Here is a 27,224-nt window from a genome sequence, read left to right as displayed (position 1 = left end):
AAGTGGGGCTCTGGAGACCAGGATGGATTCTTCAAAGATCCGATAGAAGTAACAATAGTTGTAATCACTTGATAAACAGAAGTTATAAGCCACTTCACTGTCAAATGACTTGCCACTAGTTTTCTTCTGTTCATTAGCTGATTCTATTAACTGCCATTTTTCAGACCGACAACGGAGAGCGAGCTGGAGAGGTGGGGCGAAGAGGCATGCCTTTGTCTCTGAGGAAAGCCACTCTCAGGGATGGAATGGAAACTCCCACCCTTCCCCAGGTCCCCTCTGGGGTCCTCGGGGACGAAAGCCCGCAAGCTCGCAGAGCCCCAAGAGCGGCCATCAGTCAGCGGCTCCTCCCACCGTGGAGTCAGGGCTGAGAATTCTTAGCTAATCCTAAATAAACCTCCCAGGGCTGAAATGTCGTGGCCAATTTGCTTCTCGGTGTGTACTGCAACCATCCGGTTCTGCCTGCAACCAACCCTTCTCCTTTTCGTCACTTGGCCTCAGCCACACAACTGGAAGAAGATCTGAGAGCCAGGGCCATGGTGAAATATGGGCTTGTGGGAGGCTGGGTGCTAGTTACTCACTTCAACAAGGCACGAGTTGGCCATATGTCAGGCCTGGGCCCCAAAGTCTCAAAGAACTGGCAAATCCAAAGTTTCCCCTTCAATGTGCTGGGGCGGTGAGTCATTTAGAACCGTAAAGAAACCTGTGCGAGACGGGCTTGCGGGGGGAGGGGAGCAGAGGGAAGCATCGAGAGGAAGAACAGGTAATCAACCATAGGACAGTCATGTTCCCAGCAGAGTAAAGACACATGCCCACAGGGGAACATTTCAAAACATCTACACGTGATTAGAGAGGGTTATCAATGGCAACAAGCAAGATCTGACAAAAAGATTTCACTCTCTTAAAGACATCTCTGTGACTCTTATCTTCAAAGCCAGCGAACTCTGCTGTTAACTCTGACAGTGAGGGATTTGTGGGTGCCGATGGGGACGCAGATACAGGATCTACCTGAGGGGGCAGAGAAAGCAGGGATGGAATTTCCTGGATCCTGCAGTCTCCTCACTTACGCGGATTCAGGTGACTCCCTGAAGACCTGCTCAGCCCGAGTCAGAAGCAAACTGCTCAATTGTGGAACCTTTCCTCCTCCAGCAGGAGGGAGAACAGCAAGCAGCTGCTGCCCCCTAGAAGCTACCAGGGACACCGCACTCTGCTCTAGCGACACAGATGAAAAGATCCTATTATCTCGCCTCGATCCTGCAACCTGTCATTAGTGAGGTACATGGGTGCAGACGCCTCCTCCAGCACGAGGAGGCCCACATCACCTGTGATAAATTAATAGGTGCCTTTTCAACAGCTCAGAAGCGTACAAAAGACTCCAACCAGGGAGCGCACGAAAGCAGCTTCAGAGACAGCACAGACTCACCAGGCAGCCCCTGAACCGGGCCCAGGCCCCTCCTGAGCGCCCCGGCTGGAGGCGGAGGCGAGGTCAGCGGGCTGTCCCCCGGGCTGTCCCCGCCTGCCCTCCGGACCTGCTCCCCCTGCTCCCATGTGTGTGTGCCCCAGAGCTCAACATCGCAAACTTAAATCCCAGTCCCGCCCCTTGCAACACCGATGGCCCTGGGCTTGTTTCCTCGCTGTAAACCGAGGAGAAGAGTAGTTCTCACTAACAAAAATAAAGAAACCGGCGCCAAGGCCAGCAGATGACACAGGAGAAGCCCTCCTGACCTCGGTCATCAGCGCTGGTAATTGGTCAGTTAATCGAAAAATCAGTTAAGGCCGGGAATCATTCAAAGTGGAGCCTACCCTATATACCTTAAACATTTTACATTAACTTAAAACCTATAAACGTACAGTCATTTGCTAATCTTTTGATGTGGAGCCAAGACCTTTTCTTTGAGTGTGGGCCCACAGACTGATGTTCCCAGACGCCTTTCTTGCATAAACCCCACCCACGACACACCCTTCACAATTTCTAAAGCAAAGCGAGAACTTAAAGGCACTAGCAACGCAAATCAAAGCACTGAATACTTCGAGATTTTTATGGTCTTCCCCAGTTTAACTGTCATCTCGCTCTCACCTGAAAAGACATTCTATCTGCAATTCACATTTACCAAAGCATTCAGCCCGGCTTTTACCGAACCCTCTTCTCTCATTTATGTTTATAAACCTCTCTGTATTTGTAGCTCCCTCTGTTCACTTCTGCATTTCACCTGCTTACGGCATATTTAACAAAACTGCCTCATTCACTACCAAGTACAACCGGGCACGCACAGGTTCGGGGCGAGCCAACGTGGGTCTGCAGAATGGGCGTGGGTGTGGGTGTGACCGGCCGGGGAGCCCGTCGGTTCAGAGCACCCAGGGCCTCCTCCGGGAGCTTCCACGGTGCCACAGCAGCGAGCCAGTCCCTTCGGGGAGTGTGTCTAATGCGGGCTCTTGACACTTAAAAAAAAAAAATTATGTATTTATTGATGCCGCCGCCCCTTCATGCAACGAGAGATTTGAAATGACTCGCAAAAGTACACACGAGCCCCAAGGATGCGGCAAAAGGAAAGCAGAAGGAAGGGGGAGAAACGACGTTTAACAGACGTTGTCTACTTTTTCCTCTTCTCCATCAAACTCCATCGGCAGGGAACTGTGGAAAAACGAAACCATTCATACAAATAATCAACTTGCGTGCCTGATCCTGTTGGCAGCTCCTCCCCACCAGGCTGGAGAAAGCTGCCCTGCCCCAGAGACCCTCTCGCTGTGGCCCAATCGGCCAGAGAGAGAGAGAGAGAGAGAGAGAGAGAGAGAGAGAGAGAGAAAGGCCTCTTGATGGACACTTCTGGGTGAGGGGTGTGACTGCTGGCCCAGAGCGCCACCCCACAGACTTTATAAGCACACACAGGCCCCTGTGCCACCAGGGATGCTGCTAAGGCAGGAGGTCACAAGGGTGGCAGCACGTCTTTTTCTCGACAGGGGCAATTTATCCGATCCACTGGGGGCTATGAGTTAGCTCCTCTGTGACTCCAAGCGTCAGAGAGCGCCCCCGGGTAGATTTACCTCAAGAATCACTCAGTGTCGGCCCTATCTCTAGACTGTTCAGACAAACTCATAATGGCAGGGAGAAGATTTGTGGAGCAACAAGCATAAATCTTGGTTATAACTACAAACCATAAAAGAAAGCAGGGCTGGGAGGGAAGAAGGAAGGGCGGCGAACACGTCCTTCTGCAAAGCACCACTTCATCTTCCTGCGGCTTCTCCGAGCACCGAAGTGGGATTAACTACAAGGTCGTATTTTTCAAACCCAAATTGGTCTGCATGGTTTGAGAATGTGCTAAAATATTTTAAACTGAAATTATCCTGGAAAACGACGGGCACGTGGCTGTCCTCAGCGCGACGTGACATGCAGAGGTTCTCAAACCAGGGACTCGTGGGAGATTTCCTGAGTTTGCCACACAGAATACCCACCTTTTAAGTCGCACTTAAAACAAACACACAAAACCAACAACAACAAAAAAACACTTTTAGGTGAAAAGTCTTTCAAATAAGATAATGATTGATTTTAAGTAAAAGAAAACCCTCCGAACGTCCCTCCGCCCAAACAAGAGCTTCCTTTAACCCTGCTCAGCAATTACTAAGGGCACCTGAAGAATGTGGAGACTATCCCCAGGAGACAGGGAGCAAACTCGGCCTTTCCTTCTGGAAGAACCACCTGGGTGACAAGATTACAGCCCAAACTCGCCCCACTGCTGTGCGGCTCTGCGAAAGGCACATGGGTGCTGGGCTCCTCGGTTCCCAGGTCTCTAAAGTAAGGACACTTGCCTGGTTGGTCATCCAACAGCCAGGGCCTCTGACTGCAGGAACTCTAACAAATAGCAAGTATTACCCTGCAAGCTGGGAACCCAAAGTATAAACAAAGATGAATAACCATTTCAAATTCCATTTCCTTAATTATTACTCCTCAGAGTTTCGATTCATCTAATAATTATTTGTAAAAGAATACCTTAAAACTGGAAAGAAAAAAAAAAAGAAAACAAACCCACCTCTTCATTTACCTGGAAGAGGAAAGAACTTCGAGGGCCCCACCTAGTCTATTCAATAAACCCCATCTAGAACAGGAAGGACGAAGTAGGAAGAGACAGTAATTTCAAAATCAGTAAGTGGCCTAGAGATTACAGACAAGCCACCCAGAGCTGGAAAGAGGCTGTTCTCAAGTTCATCCACCTCTGCGGATTCTCATCAGCTTCCTCCCCACCAGGACCTGCAGGACTCTCTGGCACCCTCCCAACAAGGGGCAGGGGTCAGTGTTTAAAAACAAAAGTAGCGTTTGCTTCGTATATGCATCTCTACTGCTGATGGGAGGGGAGTGGGGAAGGAGGAGAGCCCAGCACCTGCCCTATCTGAGCAGCGCCAGGCCTCAGGTGGGCTCACAGGATGAAGGCAGCATCAGAGACGCGTCCCACCAGCCCCGCCCTTCGGTAGACAACTGATTTCAGTCCCAAGTTTCTCAGCAGTAGTTGTGAGGCGTCCTCCCCTCCCTGGCATGAGTTGCTATTGATGGTTTAAGTACCAAAATCTGCAGAAGATTCACTTTTTTTTCTCTTTTTTCAGTTTACTTATTTTTGCAGAGAGACGCTTCATTCTGAAGGATGACATTTGCATTAAAGATTTTATTTTTAAGTAATTTCTACACCCGATGTGGGGCTCGAACTTACAACCCTAAGAGCGAGAGTCACATGCTCTACTAACTAAGCCAGCCAAGCGCTCCAAACTTGATTTTAATATTGTATTCATGAAGGTGTTTCACAAGCACATGGGTAATAAAACTAGCCCATTAAGAGATTTCAGGAAATTGTCTTTTTTTTTTTTTTCAGGAAAAATAAATAAATATGGCAGATCTAAAGTATTAAGCATTATTATTTTAAGAATCTCTAGTGGTTGATTTCTATGCTGAGCTAGGTTTACTCAAGTGAGCTGTGATTTCCATTCAGGGACATCTGTCTGGATACAGGTGAGTGCGGTGACATTATAGGGATCTGAAATCTGCTCTACTTACTTAGCTTTAAAAGTGAATCCTGGGGCGCCTGGGTGGCTCAGTCGGTTGAGCATCTGACTACAGCTCAGGTCATGATCTTGCAGGTCAGTTCGAGCCCCGCGTCAGGCTCTGTGCTGACAGCTCAGGGCCTGGAGCCTGCTTCGGATTCTGTGTCTCCCTCTCTCTCTGCTCCTTCCCCCACTCACGCTCTGTCTCTCTCTCTCTCTCTCAAAATAAATACATAAACATTAAAAATAATAATGTTAGGGCGCCTGGGTGGCGCAGTCGGTTGGGCGTCCGACTTCAGCCAGGTCACGATCTCGCGGTCCGTGAGTTCGAGCCCCGCGTCGGGCTCTGGGCTGATGGCTCGGAGCCTGGAGCCTGTTTCCGATTCTGTGTCTCCCTCTCTCTCTGCCACTCCCCCGTTCATGCTCTGTCTCTCTCTGTCCCAAAAATAAATAAATGTTGGAAAAAAAAAATTTTTTTTTTAAAATAATAATGTTAAATAATAATAATAATAAATAATAATAAAAACGGGGGTGGAGGGATGCGGGGAAAGGATATAAACCAAAAAAACAAATCAGAAAAAAACTATACCTACAAGTCAGAGGAAGAAAGGAGGGCAGGAGACTCATCCATTAGGAAGAACGCAGTGTCAAAGAACAAAGAGCCAAAATGCTAGCTCAACCCAAATGCGTAAGCATTGCATAAAGCAGGTGAGCTGTAGGGTTGCTAGATATTGAAGACGTGGTGTTGAAACCAGCGAGCAACAGGCAAACAAAACCTCATTTATTGCTCACTTGAAACAACCACAGCTCATATGACTAAAAAGGCTCTCAGACAATTACTTAACCCTAGTTTCTGTACCCCGGCAAGGCAGGAACCAAGTTAGTCCATGCAAACAAACGTCCACACATTTAGAGACCCATCGGCCAGGTGGGGCTTGATCCTGCGAGAGCGGTACAGGGACCTGACTCTGGGCCCGAGCACATGCCCACACAGGTGTTGAGAAAATTCAGGCCTTAACAGAAGGTTTTCAACAGGTCGGGGGCAGGGGCTGGGGAGCTGGAGGTCAATATTCTGGAGGACTGTCAAAACTCCTTGCCCTAGGAGGCAAAGCTCAGGGAAGAAAGTGTAAAGAAGAAAAAGCCATCAGCCATTTTGACTTTGGCATAGTTTTATCATCAATAATACGGACATTTCAACTGGGAGTTTACAAAATTTATCAAGACCGGTCTGTTCACCAGTCTCCAGCCCTGAAAACATTACGACATCATAGAGCAACTCTCTTGCTAATACGGCCGGGATTGGCAGGGTGAGTTCTTTAATGGGGGACGAGGAGTACTGAGGAGCAAGAGAAGGTAACACAGTCACTACCTGGGTGGAATCCAGACAAGGGGATGGCTAAAAGCACAAATGTGTCATTTAAGCGATGACAAGACAATATTCCTCACCACCAAAATCACAAGACAGTTTTTATGGTCCAGAGAGGGCAAACCTGAAGATCGGGTCCTCCTTCTCTAGCAGATAAAAGCAAAATAATAATGCAGACGCCCGAATGTCACCTGTCAATGTCATTTGCGCTGTACTGATCACTCCACGGAGCCTCGTGTGTCATTAACTCACTTTTCTAATAAAGGGAAAAATTATTCCAAAGTGATCATCTACTTCTGAAGACAAAGAATAAGATCATATGCCTTCAGCATCCCATGCTTAGTTAGCCCTTTTAGTGTAGAGAAGAACCGGCAGCTTCCACGAAAGAATTCCGTGGAAAATGTGCTCTCAGTTAAAAACAAAAACCACTTAGCAGGGTGTTCCCCCAACACTGGAAAATCCTATTCCTCAAGACCTGGCTTCAAGTTTCACAGAAACCATCCCTAAGTATACCCCAGCCAGAACTCTTCCTTCTCTGAATAATGAGGGCTCTTAGACTCCCAGCCAGGCAATTCTGCACCAAATTACATGCGATTTTGTACTGTTTGCTAAAATTATATATGGTCTTGTACTGTCTGCTAATTGTTTCATGTGTACAAATGCCTTTTCTTCCCCAATAAAATGCATCAATTACGGAAGAAGGCTCAGTTTTATCCTTCAGCTGTCTGTTCCTCCCGAGCATCCAAGAGACGACGGCTAACGCACACCCCTGAGAAGCCTGCCCTGTGGAAGCGGGGCTCGGGCAGTGCTGGGAGTCTTCTGTGGGTGGGGGAGACCACCTCATCCCTTCGCCAGTGCCCTGTGACTCTCACCCAGCCTGCTGCCAGCTCAAAGTCCTGTACCCCGACCCGCCACATGAGTCCTTGCTGGCCCTTGGCAGGCCCCTCTGCCTGGCACCCTCCCACCTCCACTCTCAAGAGGCAGAAGCAGCTCACACAAGACCATACAACTCGGCTGGTGCCCTCATTTAATCAGGCTGCTGCAAATGGTTGGCCAAAAGCAATAAGGGCATGACTGAGAGACTGTGGGAGTTTAATATAAAAAAATTAATAAAAAAAAAAAGAAGGGAAGCAGAAAGGGTCTACCTTTTAATAGGGCCCTAATTACCCAACTCATAGGATCAGCCCAAATGAGATGGGAGTTTATTTCGGGGTGTTTTTTTTAATTATTGTTTTTTTTTATATATACATAAATTGCTGCTATGTGTTTTCTTTCCTCTGAGCAATTATGCAGCAAGTACGTAAAGAAGGGAAAAAAATATTAATTAAATATAAGGTAATTGTAGAGTTGGCCTGGAGAGAATGAGTCTGAACTCTGGACGATCACAGGCTACTAGGGTTTGAAGACTGCTCAGGGCCTCCCCGAAAAGAAAGAAATAAAAATACAACCAACCACCAAGCAGATGCAGCAGACAGCAGGAAAAGAGCAGTGCACAGAAACGTCAGCGGGGCCACGGGGCTGCAGGGCTCCAAATACCCAGAAATTAGCGAGGCTGCCCGCGGCTTAGGGCTCGCTGCTAGAAAGAACCCCCGAGGGTTTACCCCATTGCGCTTCAAGAGAAGGACCAGTCCCTCCACCGGTGATCGCCAGTTAAGTCAGTAGAGAAAAACGTAAAAGGAGCCTGAGAAGTAAAGGACTGTCGAGGACAAGCGTTCAGTTTGGACATGAGTCCAAAACCAGCCACAACTCTAGACTGCGGGGCACTGACAGGCCCCGGGGGACACTCAAGCTCCTGATCTACGGGCCTGGCAAGGAGAAGCCTGAAGCCTCTGGCCTTCACACCACCCTGACCTCCAGACAAACCCAGGCAAGACCAGAAGAGTGAAAGGAAGCCATCGCGGGGTGCAGTGGGAAGGGAGCTGACGCGATAACAGTAGGTAACAGGACGGTGGCAGTGCTTCCCTGAATCAGCCCCAGCAGGGCTTGCGTCACCCTGGTCTTTCTACAGCTCAGCCAAATCCAACTCCCCTTCTGCCTCGGGAACCTAGGAACGGGCTACAATTCAGGCCTGTTCACGCCAGCTAAGACCTCACATCACTTCCTCCCACTACTGCTGGAGGAGAGGGAAGAAAAGCAGGCCTGTGACACGGAGGCTGGGTGTACATCCCGCAGCTTGCTATCACCAAACAAAGGCCAAGCTCTCAAAGCCGGCCCTCCATGAAACTTATCAGGCTGCTACAGAACAGGTCTTACGACCCAACGACCCAACGAACAGGATTTGCGGCAGGCCCTGCAATGCAAACTATAGAATGAAAATGGGGTGCGCTGGCAGGGACTGGGGCTCAGACAACCAGAGCAAAAGCACTTTGTGAAGAAAGCTACCTTCGGAACCTAGTCCCAACTCCGCCTCCAAAGGTTTCAGGCATCCCGCTAGTTACTACTGGTCAGCAACAAACAAAGTGGTGCACCACCCCATGGGGTGGATGCTTTCCCTTCCAGAAAAGACCAGGTTTTAGTAAGGAGACAGCTCACTAAATCCTGCAAACCAGAGAAGAAGTCAGAAGTCAAAGGCCATTAAGTGAGTCTCCATATAATACCTACTTTTGAAGGGACACTGAAGGATGCAAAACTCCAGGATCATAGGTTTCTCCATACTCACACAGCATTTTAATTATTAGGAAATGATACTGTATATCTTGGGTACTTACCAGAGGCTCTCGAGGCACCACATTTTCACCTCCTGGAGTAGAGCTTGGCTGCAAAGAAAAATAGAAACAAAAATAAGATCACAGTGCCACCCAATGGACATCAAAAAGCCACAGATGCTTCGTTCTCCAGCAACACACGCCAACACCTGTTCCTCCTATTTCCCACCAGCTTCTCAGACTGTACAGTGTTCTGCAGTGCCCTACCTGGAAAGAAGTAGCCCATGGAGTCTGAGTTAGCCAGTAAACGAGAACAGACTGCTTCTGGGTTCAGTGCCACAGCATCTCAAAAAGAAGGCTAGGTTTGGCTTAAGAGGGCCCAAGATCAACAGCTGAGCAGCAAGGGCCGGGGACTATCATGAGATCCACAGAAATAGCAAATCCAGAGGAAAGGCTTTACGAGAGAGCAAAACTTCCCTTTTGCCATCTTCCCGCCTTACGGGGAAGAGCAGAGCGAAAGTGGAGAACCAGATCCAGCCACAAGGGGGCCCCAGTGGCCCACACTCAGGATTTTCTCCCGGCATCTACTTGGAACCAGGAAGCGAAGAAACTCTGGACACGGTTCTTATTTATCACCTGTCACTGAGGACACCAATCCACAGGAGTAAAGAAAGCCAAGCTTGAATCAGTTTTGTAACGAAGCCAGTGCCAGGCAGTGCCAGGCTGACAGACCAAGCGGCAGGCAGGCAGCATGGGGTCTCAGCCTGGCTCTAGTCTGGGACCCTCTCCCCTCTCTGGATCTCACATTTGCCTCATGCTCACATTTACCTTCAACGCGGGGCCGATGGTCTAGCCAAATTTACAGAAAGGGAGAGACAGAGACAGACTCAGAGGAAACTCACAAATCTCCCAAAGAATAAAACAAGCAGTTTGAGAGTTATGATTAGTTTACTGTTACTGATGTTCAAGCCAATTTCCAATTGTCTACAGATAATATCCAGACAAGTGCAACGAATCAGTGGGTCTCGGGAGCCAGCCTCCAGCCTCCATACTTCTCCCAGCTCGTTCAGATGGCAAGTGCCAGGCCTCCTCGGGGGGAAAAAAAAACCACAGAAGGTGGGAGAGGAAAGAGTCCAGTCCACAGAGGGTCTCCAAAGATTTCCTCACAACCAGCTGCCACTGTGCAGCTGGCACACAGCACAGTGGCAAGGACTCTGGCTGGGAGAAGGACTCTAGCTCCTCATCCAAAGTCCCAGGGCAAGGTCAGCCTGCATGAAACCAAGTAGAAAGTCTCCGGGAACCTGAGCACGCTTTCCCTTCCTCCTTCCCCCCTCCCTGCTCGCAGCAGCGATAACCTGCATTTGGATCTACGTCCACCTGCCTCCCAGCCTCCTCTGGACTCAACAAGTCCCTTAACAGGATTCATAATCCTCTCCCTCTGCCACACGTGTCCTCTTCCAGTATTCCCTGCCTGAGCCAAGGGCACAACCTTCCACCAAAATATACAAACTGGAGTCCAAAAGGCCATTCTTGATAGCTTTCTCCACCACTCACCAGAGCTAACGCATTATCAAGTCCTGCCCATATTCCTTCCTAAATATCCATGCAATCAGTCCATCCGCCTCTCTCTACTTCTACTGTCATCACTTGGGCCAAAGCTTCCAAAATCCCCTGCCTGGACCACTCCAATACCCTTCGCATCAGTGCACCCACATCCATGCTGGCTCTCTTCTAATTCGTTTCCCACGCTGCAGACAGACTATCGTTTCAAAACAGTAAGAATCAGATCTCACCGCCCCCTCCCCAACCACCCCAGGAAACAGCTACCAACAGCAGCCCTAATACAGAAAACCTTCTCTGTGTGACTGCCAAGGCCTCATATCCACTGACTGCAACTCAGGTCTGTGTGACACACACTGCCCAGCTCTGCCCAACAGACACACGGGCCTTTGCACATGCTATCCCTGCCCGAGCCTCTGACAGTTCCACTTGGCTAAGTCACTTCCTTGGGGAAGCATTCTCTGACATCCACGACAGGGTCAAATCTCCCTATTCTATCCTAACACCATCCACCTCTCTTTCAAGGACTGAGAAGAAGTGCAATTTCACTTGTGTGATTATCTGACTGATGTCTGTGTCCCACACTAGATTATAAACTCCACAGGGGCAAAAACTGTCTGTGTGTGCTGCTCACTGTATCCCCGGGGCCCAGGGCAGTATGAGGCACAGATTAGGCCTTCCACAGATATTTGCTGAATGAACGAAAGGCAACAAAGAGTAGAATGGTTCTCACTCAACCGAATGGATTACAGAGTAAAGTTCATTATCTTCCTGAGGGCTTTCCTTCACTCCATTTGGCAAATATTAAGTGCTAACATTTATTTACCTCTTTCTTCATGTAATTCTACAATAAATGTATGAAATTATTGCTGATGAGGAAACAGAGGCAAAGGAGATAGATAAATAGCATGCCTGTGATGACCCAGCTAGCAACTGGTACTAAAGGGATTTGAACCATTCTACTTAAAATAATTGAGTTTTGGAGCAGCTGGGGGGCTCAGTCGGTTGAGCGTGCGACTTCGGCTCAGGACATGATCTCGCGGTTCGTGAGTTCGACCCCCATGTCGGGCTCTGTGCGGACAGCTCAGAGCCGGGAGCCTGCTTCAGATTCTGTGTCTCTCTCTCTCTCTGCCCCTCCCCTGCTCATGTTTTTCTTCTCTCTCTCTCTCTCTCTGCTCCTCCCCTGATCACATCCTCTCTCTCTCTCAAGAATAAATAAAGAAAAAAAATATTTTTTAAATAATAATTGAGTTTTGGGGGCACCTGGGTGGCTCAGTTAAGTGTCTGGCTCTTTCTTGATTTCGATGCAGGCCACGATCTCACAATTTTGTGAATTTGAGCCCCGCATTGGGCTCTGCACTGGAGCCTACTTTAAAAAAAAACGGGGGGGGGGGGCAGGGGGGCGCGCCTGGGTGACTCAGTTGGTTCAGTGTCCTGACTCAATTTTGACTTTGGCTCAGGTCGTAATTTCACAGTTAGCAGTTTTGAGCCCCACACGGGTCTCTGCACTGACGGTGCAGAGAGAACCTGCTTGGGATTCTCTCTCTCTCTCTGCCCCTCCCTAGCATGCTAGCATGCACACACACTCCCTTTCTTTCTCTCAAAATAAATACACTTAGAAATTTTTTTAATTTAAATTAAAGAAAATAAAATGATCGAGTTTTGTTTGGATCACATTTCGTTAAGCAACACTCTTAATGCTACCCCCACAAATAATAACGTGGGTTATTTGACTCGACAAAACTAACTCAAACAGCTTTAATATTTAGGAAGCCTCATTCTGACTTAATCCACAGCTTTCTTCCTCCTAAAATACAAGGAATCACTATGAATCATGATCACTACGGAACTTCCCTTAAAATGAGTTCGCCTCTTGACTAGCTAGCATTTGCCAGAGGGAAAACGGTATACGGTGCTAAGTCTCTTTCATCATAGACCCTTTTGTACGTTTTTACACTGTGAGCCAAGGAAGCATATTCCACTTAAAAAATACATGAATGTTAAAATTTTTAAAAAGAAAGCTTCTCTCTCATTCTAACTCTCCAACACTCCCCTCTTCCTTGGGGGAACCACCACTGACGCTGGTTCCTTATAGATTCTTCCAGGCATTCAAAGCATTTAAGAACCCGTGTGTGTGTGTGTGTGTGTGTGTGTGTGTGTGTGTGTGTGTGTGTCTGTGCATACCCCTATCAAGGAGGCTGAATAGCAGCACTCTCCAAATTCCTCAAGTCTTGACTTCCAGAGCCTTCTGGGGTCTCAGCACACCAAAGCCAGGGCTCCAGGCTTAGTCTCAGAGCTGCAAGGAGGAGCAAGATTTCCCCACACCCTATTCCAACTCACAGTGGTACTGAGGTCTGTCAGACCTTATCAGTGAACTCACAGGGGGCTCCTCACCCGTCTAGGAATGGCCCAATACTGATTATATTCGAGATGATACTCCAGTTTGTGTTGAGGCATCTGCAGTCTACAACGGATCACCCCCCACTGCTCATTCTCAACAGGTTCCTAAAGAACACTGTTTCTTGATGACCAAAACAGCCTTCATCCTTACCACTCTCCGTATGATTTCCTTGATAATACCACCCGAAATCCTTCACTGGGTTACTAGTTTCCTATCTATCTATTCCCACTAGATTTTTAACTCCTTAAAGGCAGGCACTTTACCATCTTACGGAAGGCTGATCTTCGGCACTTAAAATATCACCTGCACCCAATAAATACCTCAGGTTTTTTTCTTTTAATTTAAGACATGAAAACAAAGGAACCACTTCATATACATGCGCACAGAAGAAGCAAGCAGAGGACCACAGCAGGACACGTGGCCACTCCTGAAACATTTCACCTGCAACTTAACACAAACCTGGCCTACTCCCAGGATGCAATGCTGTGGTCCAGGGATTCTCAACCCCAGGGCAGAAACACCCCCCACACACCCCAGAGGGGAATTTGAAAATGTGTGGAGGTGGGGCACCTGGGTGGCTCGGTCGGTTGAGTGTCCAACTCTTGGTTTCGGGTCAGGTCATGATCCCAGCGTCGTGGGGTCGAACCCCATGCCGTGCTCTGTGCTGAGCATGAAGCCTGCTTGGGATTCATTCTCTCCCTCTCTCTCTCTCTCCCCCCCCCCCCCCCCCCAGTTTGTGGGCATGCTCTCTCTCTTAAACACACACACACACACACACACACACACACACACACCCTGTAGAGGTGGTTCCGGTTGTCTCAGTGACCAGGGAATCTCACTGGCATTTAGAAGGCAGGGGCCTGGGAGGCTTTGGGTCCAGCAGTGCATGAAGAACTGTCCCATTCAAGCACCAACAGGACCCCCGGAGAATCCAGACCATTGTGCTTCCTCTTGCTGACGGGGAGCACAGACACTCACCTTTAACGTGCGGCTCTAGGTGTCCCTTCAAAGAAGAGCAAAGGTCTGAGCGGCCGTCTGCCTGTCAGAAGCTCAGTCCCCCGGCACATGCAGGTCCGTCAGTCTCACGAGCCCAGCTCTTAGGAGAGCCCAGCACTCCTCAAACACCTACCCCCACACCGACCCCCTTTCAATGGTCAAATCTATTTTCTGGCTTGAGACAAATCCCTACAAATTAAATTCCACCTTGATCCTGGAAATCTTGACAGGGTGGTCTTGACTTTAAAAATAATAATAACATGGGGCACCTGGGTGGCTCAGTCGGTTAGGCGACCGACTTCGGCTCAGGTCACGATCTCACAGTTTGTGAGTTCGAGCCCCGCGTCGGGCTCTGTGCTGACGGCTCGGAGCCTGGAGCCTGCTTCGGATTCTGTGTCTCCCCCTCTCTCTACCCCTCCCCTGCTCACGCTCTGTGTCTCTCTGTCTCTCAATAATAAATAAATGTTAAAATAATAATAATAATAAATAATAATAATAACAGGCTGAGAAATCACCAGCTGAGTCCCCCTGCAAAGGTACAAAAAGCAGGCTCTAAGGCAATGAATGCACAGGCAGGATGCTTAGGGGCCAGAATGCAGACGGCAGGAAGGGAAGATGAGCAAAAGGCTAAGACTGTTTTAAAAAACCAACGGACAAAAAAAGACCACAGTGGCAGACAGAAGTGCTCCCGGTTTGAAAGGCACAAAGGTGCTCTCACTCCTGCTGCCCAGGCACTGACCTCCCCCAGCCAGAAGGTGTGCCAAGTGCTGACCTTGAGGCACAGCAAAGACCAACTGCACACGCAGCTCAGGTCTGAGCAACTGGCAGAACATCCAGGTCTAGGTGTGCCCATGCCACACCTGCCAAGTGGCTGAGTAACTCTAGATACGTCCTAGGCCAGCCTGGCCTACAGTTCTTTGCAGAGAAGAATAAGTAAGGTTCACTTCAAGAAATATTTTGTGGGGCGCCTGGGTGGCGCAGTCGGTTAAGCGTCCGACTTCAGCCAGGTCACGATCTCGCGGTCCGTGAGTTCGAGCCCCGCGTCGGGCTCTGGGCTGACAGCTCAGAGCCTGGAGCCTGTTTCCGATTCTGTGTCTCCCTCTCTCTCTGCCCCTCCCCCATTCATGCTCTGTCTCTCTCTGTCCCAAAAATGAATAAACGTTGAAAAAAAAATTTTTTTAATAAAAAATAAAAAAAGAAATATTTTGTGAGCGGCACTGGCACAGAGGCAAGTGCGTGAACTACAGCACTAAAGACCGCGTGACTGCGGGTATACTGCTCAGCCTCTGAACCCCAGTTTCCTCATCCGTGGAAATGATGGGAATGATACCACCACCTCACATTCAGGATCAGATGAGATAAAAGAAGTTATATCCTATTACTCCTCTGCTCAAAATCAACCAATAGACTTCTGCTCTGTCTGTGATGGGGTAATTGAGACCAGACTTAACCTCCCACTGGTTAAAAAAACTAAACAAAATAAATGACACCACCGTTTGTAGACATTAGACTGCAGTGATTCCTGATAGATCAGAAATGAATGATATGAGCCCCTAAGAACACCCTGGCTTTCTTCCGGGAGGCATGTTTCAGACCAAGAAGCCGGGGGGGGGGGGGGGGGGGCGGTGCATGGAGTGGTCCCCACCAGAACATGGCAGTCTCTTGCTGAGTTGAGGAAACAGAGATAGGGTTCAGGGAGGCTAAGGCAGCTGAAAGTTAGAGGGCAGAGTTCCAGAGAGGAGAGGCGCATGCAGAAAGAGAGATCCAGAAATCTGCAAAGAGATTCCCTTACGACTTCGCTGAATATTAAAATGTGTGCATGCGCAGAGTGAACCTCCACAAGGCTCAGGAAGAGCAATGAAGAAGCAGTGGGCTGAACGGCTCCCAGAGCCCCCGTAGACCTCACAGGTCATGGGCACCGGACTGGCGTGCCCTCACTGCTCCGTCAGGGCACTCAGGACAGACCTGGAAGGGCCATATCCTGGTGGGGAGAGGGCAGATTATCCCTAGGGTAAAGGCCACCCTAGATCCACCCTTACAAAGCCTAAAAACAGGACTTGATGGGGGCACCTGGCTGCAGGTAGAGCACGTGACTCTTGGCCTTAGGGTTGTGAGTCCGAGCCCCATGGTGGATGTAGAGATTACTTAAAATCTTTAAAAAAAAAAAACAGGACTTGAATCAAAATGAACAAAAGTAACTTAACCATCCACCAGAATAAATCTCAACATGCTTTAAAGTATGACCACAAAATCCAGACCCTCAACAATGTAATATTCGCAGCACCCAGCACCTGATCAATAGTCTCACCAGATGTCCAGAAGCAGGAAAGTGTGATGCACAATAATAAGAAAGAGCAGAAGAAGGGGCACCTGGGTGGCTCAGTCGGTTAAGCATCCGACTTCGGCTCAGGTCATGATCTCGCAGTTCATGAGTTCAAGCCTCTCTGAGCTGTCAGCACAGAGCTGGAAGCCTGCTTCCAATTTTGTGTCTCCCTCTAACTCTGCCCTTCCCCTCTCACACTGTCTCTCTCTCTTTCTCTAAATTAAATAAACATTTTTTAAAAAGTAAAAAATAAATAAATAAAAGGAATAATTTGCAGAAATGAAAACATTAAGACAGGTGTTATAACTTTATTCAAGAATTTAATGCAATTTTTTTATTTTATCTTATTTATTTCAGAGAGAGAAAGAGGGAGCGTGAGTGGGGGAGAGGGGGAGAGAGAGAAAGAGGGAATCTTAAGGAGGATCCACACTCAACATAGAGTGTATCACAGGGTTTGACCCCATGACCCTGGGATCATAACCTGAGCCAAAATCAAGACTGGGACATTCAACCAACTGAGTCACCCAGACATCCCTAATGCAATTTTTAAAATACATATACTGAGTCATTATGTTGTATGCCTGAAACTAATCTAATGTATGTCAATCATACCTCAATAAAAAGAAAACTGAAAGGAAAACAGGATCACAGTAGGGAGAGAAATATATCACATAAAAAGAAAACAGGACTTCTAGAGATGTAACTATAATATCAGAAATAAAAATTCCACTGAATGGGAGTGACAGCAGATTAGATACTACAGAAGAAAAGGTAAGTGCACTTGAAAACACAGCGACAAAACCTGACCAAAATGAAGGACAAAGGTAAAAAAAAGAAAAATATTTGAAGAAATAATGGCTGAAATTTTTCAAAGTCTGATGAAACTCCCAAATCCAAGAAGCTCAACAAACCCTAAGCAAAAAAACACACACGCATGCTAAGGTTCTATACAATGAAATTGCTAAAAACCCTCGGGGCGCCTGGATTAAGCATCCTACTTCAGCTCAGGTCATGATCTCATGGTTCATGGGTTCAAACCCCTCGTCAGGCTGTGTGCTGACAGCTCAGAGCCTGGAGCCTGCTTCCGATGTTGTGTCTCCCTCTCTGCCCCTCACCCATTTGTGTGCGCGCTCTCTCTCTCTCTTTCTCTCTCTCTCTCTCTCTCTCTCTCTCTCAAAAATAAATAAACACTAAAAAACTTTTTTAATAAAATAAAAACCCATGAAAAGGGGGAAATCTTATAAGCAGCCAGAAAAAAAGAGATCACCTACAGATATTAACCAAGATTAAGAATGACCTCAGGTTTCTGATCAGAAGCTACACAAGCCAAATAAAAACTACAATGATGGGGTGCCTGGGTGGCTCCGTCAGTTGAGCATCTGACTCTTGATTTTGGCTCAGGTCATGATCCCAGGGTTGTGGGATCAAGCCCTGTGTCAGGGGTTCTGCACTGAGCATGAAGCCTGCTTAAGATTCTCTCTCTCCCTCTGCCCCTCTGTCCCACTTGTATTCCCTCTCTAAAATAAAAAATAAAGAAATAATTTTTAAAATTAATAATACAAAAAAAAAAAGAAAAACTACAATGGCCTCATATCTTTAAATTGCCCACAGGTGGGGATGCCTAGGTGGCTCAGCCGGTTAAGAATCCGACTTCAGGGGCGCCTGGGTGGCTCAGTCGGTTGGGCGTCCGACTTCGGCTCAGGTCATGATCTCGCGGTCCATGAGTTCAAGCCCCGCATTGGGCTCTGTGCTGACCGCTCAGAGCCTGGAGCCTGTTTCAGATTCAGTGTCTCCCTCTCTCTCTGCCCCTTCCCTGTTCATGCTCTGTCTCTCTCTGTCTCAAAAATAAATAAATGTTAAATGTTTAAAAAAAAAAAAAAGAATCCGACTTCAGCTCAGGTCATGATCTCATGGTTTGTGGGATCAAGCCCCACGTTGAGCTCTGCACTGACAGCTTGGAGCCTGCTTGGGATTCTCTCCCTCCCCCTCTCTCTCTGCCCCTCCCTCCCTCCTTCCCTCCCTCTCTCTCTCTCTCTCTCAAAAACAAATAAACAATTTTTTAAAAAAGAATTTAAAATGCCTACGGGGGGAAAACTGTCAACCTAGAATTCCATATCCAGTGAAATTATCTTTTTTTTTTTTTAAGTTTAAAACTTAATCTGCAGGGGAGCGGGAGAGGCAGAGAGAGGGAGAGAGAGAGAGAACCCCAAGCAGGCTCTGTGCTGTCAGCATGGAGCCCAAATGGGGGACTCAAACTCACGAACCATGAGATATGACCTGAGCTGAAATCAACAATCAGACGCTTAATGCTTAACTGAGGCACCCAGGTGCCCCATCCAGTAAAAATATCTTTCAAAAATAAATACAAAATAAAATGTGCTCAGTTCAGCAGTGCATACACTAAAATTGAAACAATACAGAGATTAGCTAGCACAGCCCCTGCCCAGAGATGACATGAAAATTTGGGAAGTGTTCCATGTTTTTTGTAATGTGTAGAATTGTTGAATCACCAAACTGTGCACCTGAAACACTATACTGCATGTTACCTATACTTGAATTAAAATTTAAAACAATAAAATTTTAAAAATACAAAATAAAAGCTTTTTAAGAGGGGGAAAAAAAAGCCAGAAGAAATTGTATACCCATACCACAAGAATGCTAAAAGAAATCCCGTAAGCATAAGAAAACCAATACCAGATGAAAACTGGATACACAAAAGAATGACAGAAATGGAAAAAAGCTGGTAAATAGCAAAGATATCTTAAATATGTTTATTTTATATTATTCATTTCTACTATTTTTTTTAAATTTTAAAAAGATAACTTAAAATGCCCTGCAGGGTAGGGGCACCTGGGTGGCTCAGTTGGTTAAGCGTCCGACTTCGGCTCAGGTCATGCTCTCACAGTTCTTAAGTTCCAACCCTGAGTCAGGCTCTGTGCTGACAGCTCGGAGCGTGGACTCTGCTTCAGAGTCTGTGTCTCCCTCTCTCCCTGCCCCTCCCCCACTTACGCTCTCTCTCTCTCTCTGTCTCTCCAAAGTGCACCACAGGGTTGATGACACAAGTACAAGTAAAATCTAGGACACTAATAGTATTAACAGACTAACAGACGACAGAAGCATACTGTTGGTACAGTTCTTACGTTCCTTGTGAATTGGTAAATCATTTGAAAGCAAGCTCTGGCAACCTTAAGTAACATATGGTAAACCTCACGCCAATTACTGACCAAAAAAAAAAAAAATAGAGATACAGCTAAGGTAATAGTAGAGATCAAATGAAATCCTTAAAAAAATAATTCAATCTGGGATGCCTAGCTGTCTCAGTAGGTAAAAGCATGCAACTCTTGATCTCTGGGTTGTGGGTTCGAGCCCCATACCGGGTGTAGAGATTACTCAAAAATAAAATCTTCTTCGGCTCAGGTCATGATTTCACAGTCTGTGGGTTCAAGCCCCGCATTAGGCTCTGAGCTGTCAGCATTCTGTTCTGCTTCGGATTCTGTGTCTCCCTCTCTCTGACCCTCCCCCGTTCATGCTCTGTCTCTCTCTGTCTCAAAAATAAATAAACATTTAAAAAAAATTTTTTTAATGTTTTTTAATTCAATCCAAGACAAGATAACAGGGATCAAAGAACAGATAAGGGGCGCCTGGGTGGCTCAGTCAGTTAAGCATCTGACTTCAGCCTAGGTCATGATCTCAAGATTCGTGAGTTCGAGCCCTGTGTTGGGTTCTGTGCTGACAGCACGGAGCTTGGAGCCTGCTTCAGATTCTGTGTCTCCCTCTCTCTGCCCCTCCCCCGCTCGCTCTCACTCTTTCTCTCAAAAAATAAAAAACACTTAAAAACTTTTAAAAAAAGAACAGATGGAAAAAATTGTGAGACGGTAGAGTTAAACCCAACCATATTTATATTTACCTCAAGTATAAATGGAACACTCCAAATAGAAGGCAGAGATGGTCAGACTTTGTGGGGAAAAAGCAAGACCCAGCTGTATGCTGTCTAGGAGAAAACCACTTTTAGCAAAAAGAAACATAGGTGAAAGGCCAAAGGATAGAAGGCACCTCATGCAAACACTAGTCACAAGGAAGCTGCAGAAGCAATAAATCTCAGACAACTTCAAAATAGCAGATATTACCAAACAGAAACAGGGACAGTTCAAAAATAAAAGAGTCACTCAAGAAGACATCATAATCCTGAGTAAGTATGCATACAGCAACGAAGTTTCAAATACACGAAGTAAATCAGACAGAATTAAAAAGCTATAAATAGACAAATCCACAATTAACAGTTGGAGACTTTAATAATCCGCTCTCCTTAATCAAAAAGTCTGTAAGGGTACAGGAGGCCTAAAAACACTATCAACCAACTTGGCCTAATTAACATTAGTAGAATGCTCCATCCAACAACTGCAGAATATTCATTATTTTCAAGTCCACAAGGAAAATTCGCCAAGACAGACCATAAAACAAATCTCAAATTTAAAAGAGTTGAAATCATATAGAGTATGCTCTCTGACCATGAGATTAAACTAGAAATCAATAACAGAAAAAAAAAATCTGGAAAAAATCCCAAATGTTTGGAAATTAAACAGGCTTCTAAATAATCTATGGGAGAAAGAAGAAATCACAGGGGAAGTAAGAAAATATTCTGAATATTCTGAACTGTACAAAAATGAAACCACAACATAATCTAAATTTGTGGAATGCAACTAAAGCAGTGTTGGGAAGGAAATCTAATGTTTTTAGTAGTGTACTAACTTTAGAAAATGTGCTAGAAAAATAAGAGCAAATGAAACCCAAAATAGAAGGAAAGAAATAGGGGCACCTGGGTGGCTCAGTTGGTTAAGCATGGGACTCGTGATTTCAGCTCAGGTCATGATCCCAGGGTCATGGGAATGAGCCCCACTTGGGCTCCATGCTGGGCGTGGAGACTGCTTAGGATTCTCTCTCCCCCTCTCTCTGCCTCTCACCCCTGTGCGCAAGCTCTCTCTCTCAAAAATAAACGTAAAAAAAAAAAAGATTCTCTCTCTCTGCTCCTCCCCTACTCTCATGCGTGCATGCGCTCTCTCTAAAATAAATATATGGGGGCGCCTGGGTGGCGCAGTTGGTTAAGCGTCCGACTTCAGCCAGGTCACGATCTCGCGGTCCGGGAGTTCGAGCCCCGCGTCAGGCTCTGGGCTGATGGCTCAGAGCCTGGAGCCTGTTTCCGATTCTGTGTCTCCCTCTCTCTCTGCCCCTCCCCCGTTCATGCTCTGTCTCCTCTGTCCCAAGGGTGAATGAACGTTGAAAAAAAAAATTAAAAAAAAAAAAAAAGAAAAAAAGAAAAAAAATAAAATAAATATATGAATAAATAAATAAATAAATAGATAAAATTACAGTCAATGAAATATAAGCTGGGTTCTTTGGAAGAATATTAAGATTGATAGCCTTTATCTAAACCAATCAATAAAAAATACAGAAGACACTAATTTACAGTATTATAAATGAAATCAGGAAAAGCACTGCATATCTATAGATACTTAAAAGATAATAAGGGAGGGGTGCCTGGGTGGCTCAGTCAGTTGAGCCCCAACCCTTGATTTTTGGCTCAGGTCATGATCTCACAGTCTTTGAGATCAAGCCCCACGTGGGGCTCTGTGCCGACAGTGTAAAGCCTGCTTGGGATTCTCTCTCGTGCTCTCTCTGCTCCTGCCTCTGTTCACATGTGCACTCACGCTCGCTCTCTCAAAATAAACTTTAAAAAAGAATAAATTTATAACATAATTTAAAATATTTAATTAAAAAGAAATTACATATGTAATGAAAATTAAAAAAGAAAATTGTACGCCCAGGTGGCTTCACCGGTGAATTCTCTTAAACATTTAAGGAAAAATAATGCCAATCTTATATGAACTATTTCAGAAAATAGAAAAAAAGGTAAAATTCTCCAACTCATTCTAGGAAGCCAATATGACCTTGATACCAAAACTAGACAAAGATTTCACAGACACACACAAAAGAAAACCATAAATCAATATCTCTCTTAAATATAAATGAAGAAACCCTTAAGAAAATACTGACAAACCTGGGAATGCAAGCTGGTGCAGCCACTCTGGGAAACAGTATGGAGGTTCCTCAAAAAATTAAAAATAGAACTACCCTACGACCCAGCCATTGCACTACTAGGTGTTTATCCATGGGATACAGGTGTGCTCTTTCAAAGGGGCACGCATCGCACCCCCATGTTTATAGCAGTGCTGTCAACAATAGCCAAAGGATGGAAAGAGCCCAAATGTCCATCGATGGATGAATGGGTAAAGAAGATGTGGTACAGATACACAATGGAGTATTACTCGGCAATCAAAAAGAATGAAATCTTGCATTTGCAACTACGTGGATGGAACTGGAGGGTATTATGCTAAGTGAAATTAGTCAGTCAGAGAAAGACAAATATCATATGGCCTCACTCACATGAGGAGTTTAAGAGACAAAACAGATGAACATAAGGGAAGGGAAACAAAAATAATATAGAAACAGGGAGGGGGCAAAGCATAAGAGATTCATAAATATGGCAAACAAACAGAGGGTTGCTGGAGGGGGTGTGGGCTAAATGGGTAAGGGGCACTAAGGAATCTACTCCTGAAATCATTGTTGCACTATATCCTAACTAATTTGGATGTAAAGTTTTAAAAAGAAAATTAAAAAAAGAAAGAAAACACTGACAAACCAAATCCAGTAATATATAGAAAGGATAATACATCATAACCAAGTGGAATTTATCCAATAAATAGAAAATTAATTTAACATTTGGAAAATCAATCAACATGAATTACCATATTAATAAAAAAAACAATAGGATCAACAGATAGCAAAAAGAATACTTGGTAACAGTCAAAACACATAATTTTTTCAAAAATACTCAACAAATTAAATATAAAAGTTGAATCTCCTCCACTTGAAAAAGAGCACCTTCAAATAAAACTTACAGCTTGGGGCGCCTGGCTGGTTCAGTTGGTTAAGTGTCTGACTCTTGATTTCCGCTCAAGTCATGAGTGGGATGGAGCCCTGAATGGGGGCTCTGCACTGACAGAGGAGAATCTGCTTGGGATTCTCTTTCTCCCTCTCTCTGCCCCTCCCCTGCTTGAGCTTTCTCTCTCAAAATAAATAAATAAACTTTAAAAAAGAAAAGAAGTTAAAAAAAAAACCTTATACTTCATATCACATTTAAATGTGAAGACTGAATATATTTTCCCCTAAGATCAAGAATAAAGCAAGAATGTCTATTCCCAATATTCCTCTCAACATTGTATAAGAACTCCAAGAGAGCATATAAATTGAAAAGCAATATGTAAAGCTGTCTTCATTTGCAGATGACAGGATCGCCTACAGATATGAGAAATCACACAGAATCTACCAAAAAGCTACTGGAATTATGAGTGTAACAAGTTGCAGATAGGAGACCAACATACAAACTCAATTTTACATTTAATTTCTTTTTTATTATTTATTATATTTATTTATTATTAATTATTAATTATTTTATTAATTATTTATTTTTTAATCCCCATCACCTATTTCACCCATCCTGCCACCCACCTCCATTCTGGTAACCTCCAGTTTGTTCTCTACAGTTAAGAGTCTGTTTCTTGGTTTGTCTTTTTTCCTTTCCTTATTTCTTAAATTCCACACATGAGTAAAATCATATGGTATTTGTCTTTCTCTGATTTATTTCACTTGGCATTAGACCCTCTAGCTCTATCTATGCTGTTGCAAATGGCAAGATTTCATTTCTTTTTATGGCTAAATAATATTCCGTTGTGTGTGTGTGCACGTGTGTGTGTGTATACATATCTCACGTCTTCTTTATCCATTAATCTCTTGATGGACACTTGGGCTGCTTCCATATCTTGGCTACTATAAATAATACTGCAATTTTATTCTATTTCTATATACTAGTATTCAACAATTAAAAGTGAAAAAATTTTTTAATGTTTTTATTTTTTTTGAGAGAGAGAAAGAGAGCATGAGAGGGGCAGAGAGAGAAAAAGGGAGAATATCAAGCAGACACCATGCTGTCAGTGCAGAGCCCGATGCAGGAGTCAATCTCACAAACCATAAGATCACGACCTGAACCAAAATCAAGAGTCGGATGCTTAACCAACTGAGCCACCCAGAAATTGGCATGAAGCCACCCATGACTTCAGCTCAGGTCATGATCTCACAGCTCATGGGTTCAAGCCCCACGTCAGGCTCTGTGCTAACGGCTCAGAGCCTGCAGCCTGCTTCAGATTCTGTCTCCCGTTTGCGCTCTGTCTCTCTTTCCCAAATATAACGTTGAAAAGTGAAAGTTTTTAATGAAATCCATACATAGCATGCCAAAATATGAAATATTCAGAGAATTTTTTTTAAATGTGTATATGACCTACAGACTGAAAACTACAAAACACTGACAGCAAATAAGACGACCTAAATGGAGATACATACCATGTTAATGAATTAGAAGATCAATGTTGCCAAGATATCAACTCTCCCCCAAATTGATCTATAGATTCCACACAATCTCAATAAAAATCCCAAGAACCTTTTTTATAAGAACTGATAAACTGATTCTAAAATTTATATGGAAACGCAATGGACCAAAGCTAAAACAATTCTGAAAAACAATAAAGTCAAAAGCTTTACACTACCTGATTTTAAGATTTAGTATAAAGCTACAGCAATCAAGACAGTATTTCATTTACATTAGGCTAGACACAGAGATAAATGAAACAAAACAGAGCCCAGAAACTGACCTACGTATCTACAGTCCTTTAATTTTTACAAAGGTGGCAAGGTAATTCAATGGAGAGTAATTCAGTGGAGAAAGGGTAATCTGTTCAACAAATGATACCAGAACAATGAACCCCAGCCTCTACCAATAAGCACAAGAAAAGATGCTTAATGTTGTTAGTCATCGCAGAAATGCAAGCTAAAACCACAAGGAAACACCACTACAAACTCACTAGAGTGGCTAAAATTAAAGACAGACAATACCAAGTGTTGGTATGGATATAGGACAACTGGAATGCTCACATACTGCTGGTGACAACAAAAAATAGTACAACTTGCAAAAACCCTTAGGCAGTTTATTATAAGGCTAAACATATACTTACCATGTGACCCAGCAATTCCACTCATAAGTATTTATGAAAGAAAGAAAGAAAGAAAGAAAGAAAGAAAGAAAGAAAGAAGAAAAGAAAACCTATCTCTCCACAATACATGAGTATTTACAGTAGCCCCAAACTAGAACCAATCAGTGGGGAAACAGACTCTAAGATGACTCCCATGATCCCCACCTCCTTGTACTCATGCCCTTGTGTGGTCCCCTGGAATATGGGCAGGACCTGTGACTTGCTTCTGGCGAAGAGGGTAGGGCAATAGTGACAGGATGCATGTAATTACATGTATGTGGTTACATTATGTAAGACTGTAGTGTCCATTTTCCTAAGACACTCTCTTCCTTACTGGCTTTGAGGAAGCCAAGTGACCATGTTAGGAAGACCCCTGAGGCAAAAAACAGAGGGTGCCATTTTGTTATTGGCATTCAACCAGGGACCTGCAGGCCATAAGGAACTAAATGCTGCCAACAGCCACATGGGCTAGGAAGCAGATCCTTCCCCAGTCAAGACCCAGATGAGGTCACAGCCCCAGCAGACATCTTGATTTTTCGCCTTGTAAAACTCAGCTAAACTGTGTCCTGATTCACAGAAACTGAAACAATACATGAGTGATCTTTTTGATAATTTGTGTAAATTTGCTGTAATACTGTTATGCAGCAATAGGTCATTAACAGAATCCAAATATCCATAAACTGGTGAACAGATCAACAAATTGTAGTATATCTATACAATAGTACACACTACTAAAAATTAACGAATTACTGATACAATAGAAGTCCCACAAACATCACTCTGAGCAAAAGAAGTGAGACACAAAAGAATACATACATTTTGAATTCATTCACAGGTAATTCTAGAAAAGACAAATATAATCGATGGTGATAGAAAGGAGTTCCGAATCCCTGAAGCCAAAAGCTAGGATTTACTGGGAAGCAGCATAAGGAACATTTAGGAATACCAGAATTGTTTTGATCTTGATTGCAGTGGTAGTTACATAGGTATAATATTTGTCAAAACTCATTAAACTGACCACAACACACCTATTAGAATTCCACAATAAAGTTTTTGGCCATAAGGACTTTGTCACTCAATAAGCTATTAAGCGAATCTACAGATTTTGAATCAGGATAGAGGCAACCTCTGAGGGTGGGACAGTGACAGGAGGGTTACCGGGGGGACAGCTTCTGAGGTCCTGGTAATGTTTGATTTCTTAATGCAAGTACTGGTTACACAAGTGTGTTCACTCTGAAAATTCTCTAAGTTAGACACATAATTTGTGTGCTTTCTGGGTCTATGCTCAACTTCAGTTAAAAAATAAAAGAAAGAAAAGATGGGGTGCCTTGGTGGCTCAGTGGGTTGAGCGTCCAACTTTGGCTCAGGTCATGATCTCGCAGTTCTGAGTTCGAGCCCTGCATCGGGCTCTGTGCTGACAGCTCAGAGCCTGGAGGCTGCTTCAGATTCTGTGTCTCCCTCTCTCTCTGCCCCTTCCCCACTCATGCTCTATCTGTCTCTGTCTCTCAAAAATAAATAAACATTAAAAAAAAGAGAGAGAGAGAGAGAGAGAAAGAAAGAAAGAAAGAAAGAAAGAAAGAAAGAAAGAAAGAAAGAAAGAAAGAAAGAAAGAAAGAAAGAAAGAAAAGAGGGGCACCTGAGTAGTTGGTTAAGCATCCAACTCTTGATTTCAGCTCAAGTCATGATCTCACAGTCATGAAATTGAGGCCTGCATGCTGAGCATAGAGCCTGCTTGGGATTCTCTCTCTCCTTCTCTCTCTGCCCCCCCCCA

At 45.0% G+C, this 27,224-nt stretch overlaps 1 protein-coding gene and 1 non-coding gene across 3 annotated transcripts in view; one reads left to right on the top strand and one right to left on the bottom strand.

Annotated features, from left to right (window-relative positions):
- The window catches only part of PEX14 (peroxisomal biogenesis factor 14), a 145,727-nt gene that overhangs the window by 113,665 nt on the left and 4,838 nt on the right, over positions 1–27,224 (bottom strand). For both annotated transcript variants that reach the window (XM_003989484.5, XM_019836145.3), the window contains exon 2: positions 9,097–9,144. In XM_003989484.5, the coding sequence (XP_003989533.1) occupies positions 9,097–9,144 (48 nt within the window). The remainder of the gene's footprint in view (positions 1–9,096; positions 9,145–27,224) is intronic.
- LOC111562091 lies at positions 18,690–18,797 on the top strand. The gene has a single exon (XR_002745146.2). It is a non-coding gene; the product is annotated as a U6 spliceosomal RNA (small nuclear RNA).

The sequence above is a fragment of the Felis catus genome, chromosome C1 (assembly GCF_018350175.1).
Source record: "Felis catus isolate Fca126 chromosome C1, F.catus_Fca126_mat1.0, whole genome shotgun sequence".
Taxonomy (NCBI): Eukaryota; Metazoa; Chordata; class Mammalia; order Carnivora; family Felidae; genus Felis; species Felis catus.
This window is presented reverse-complemented; position numbering and strand designations above follow the sequence as displayed.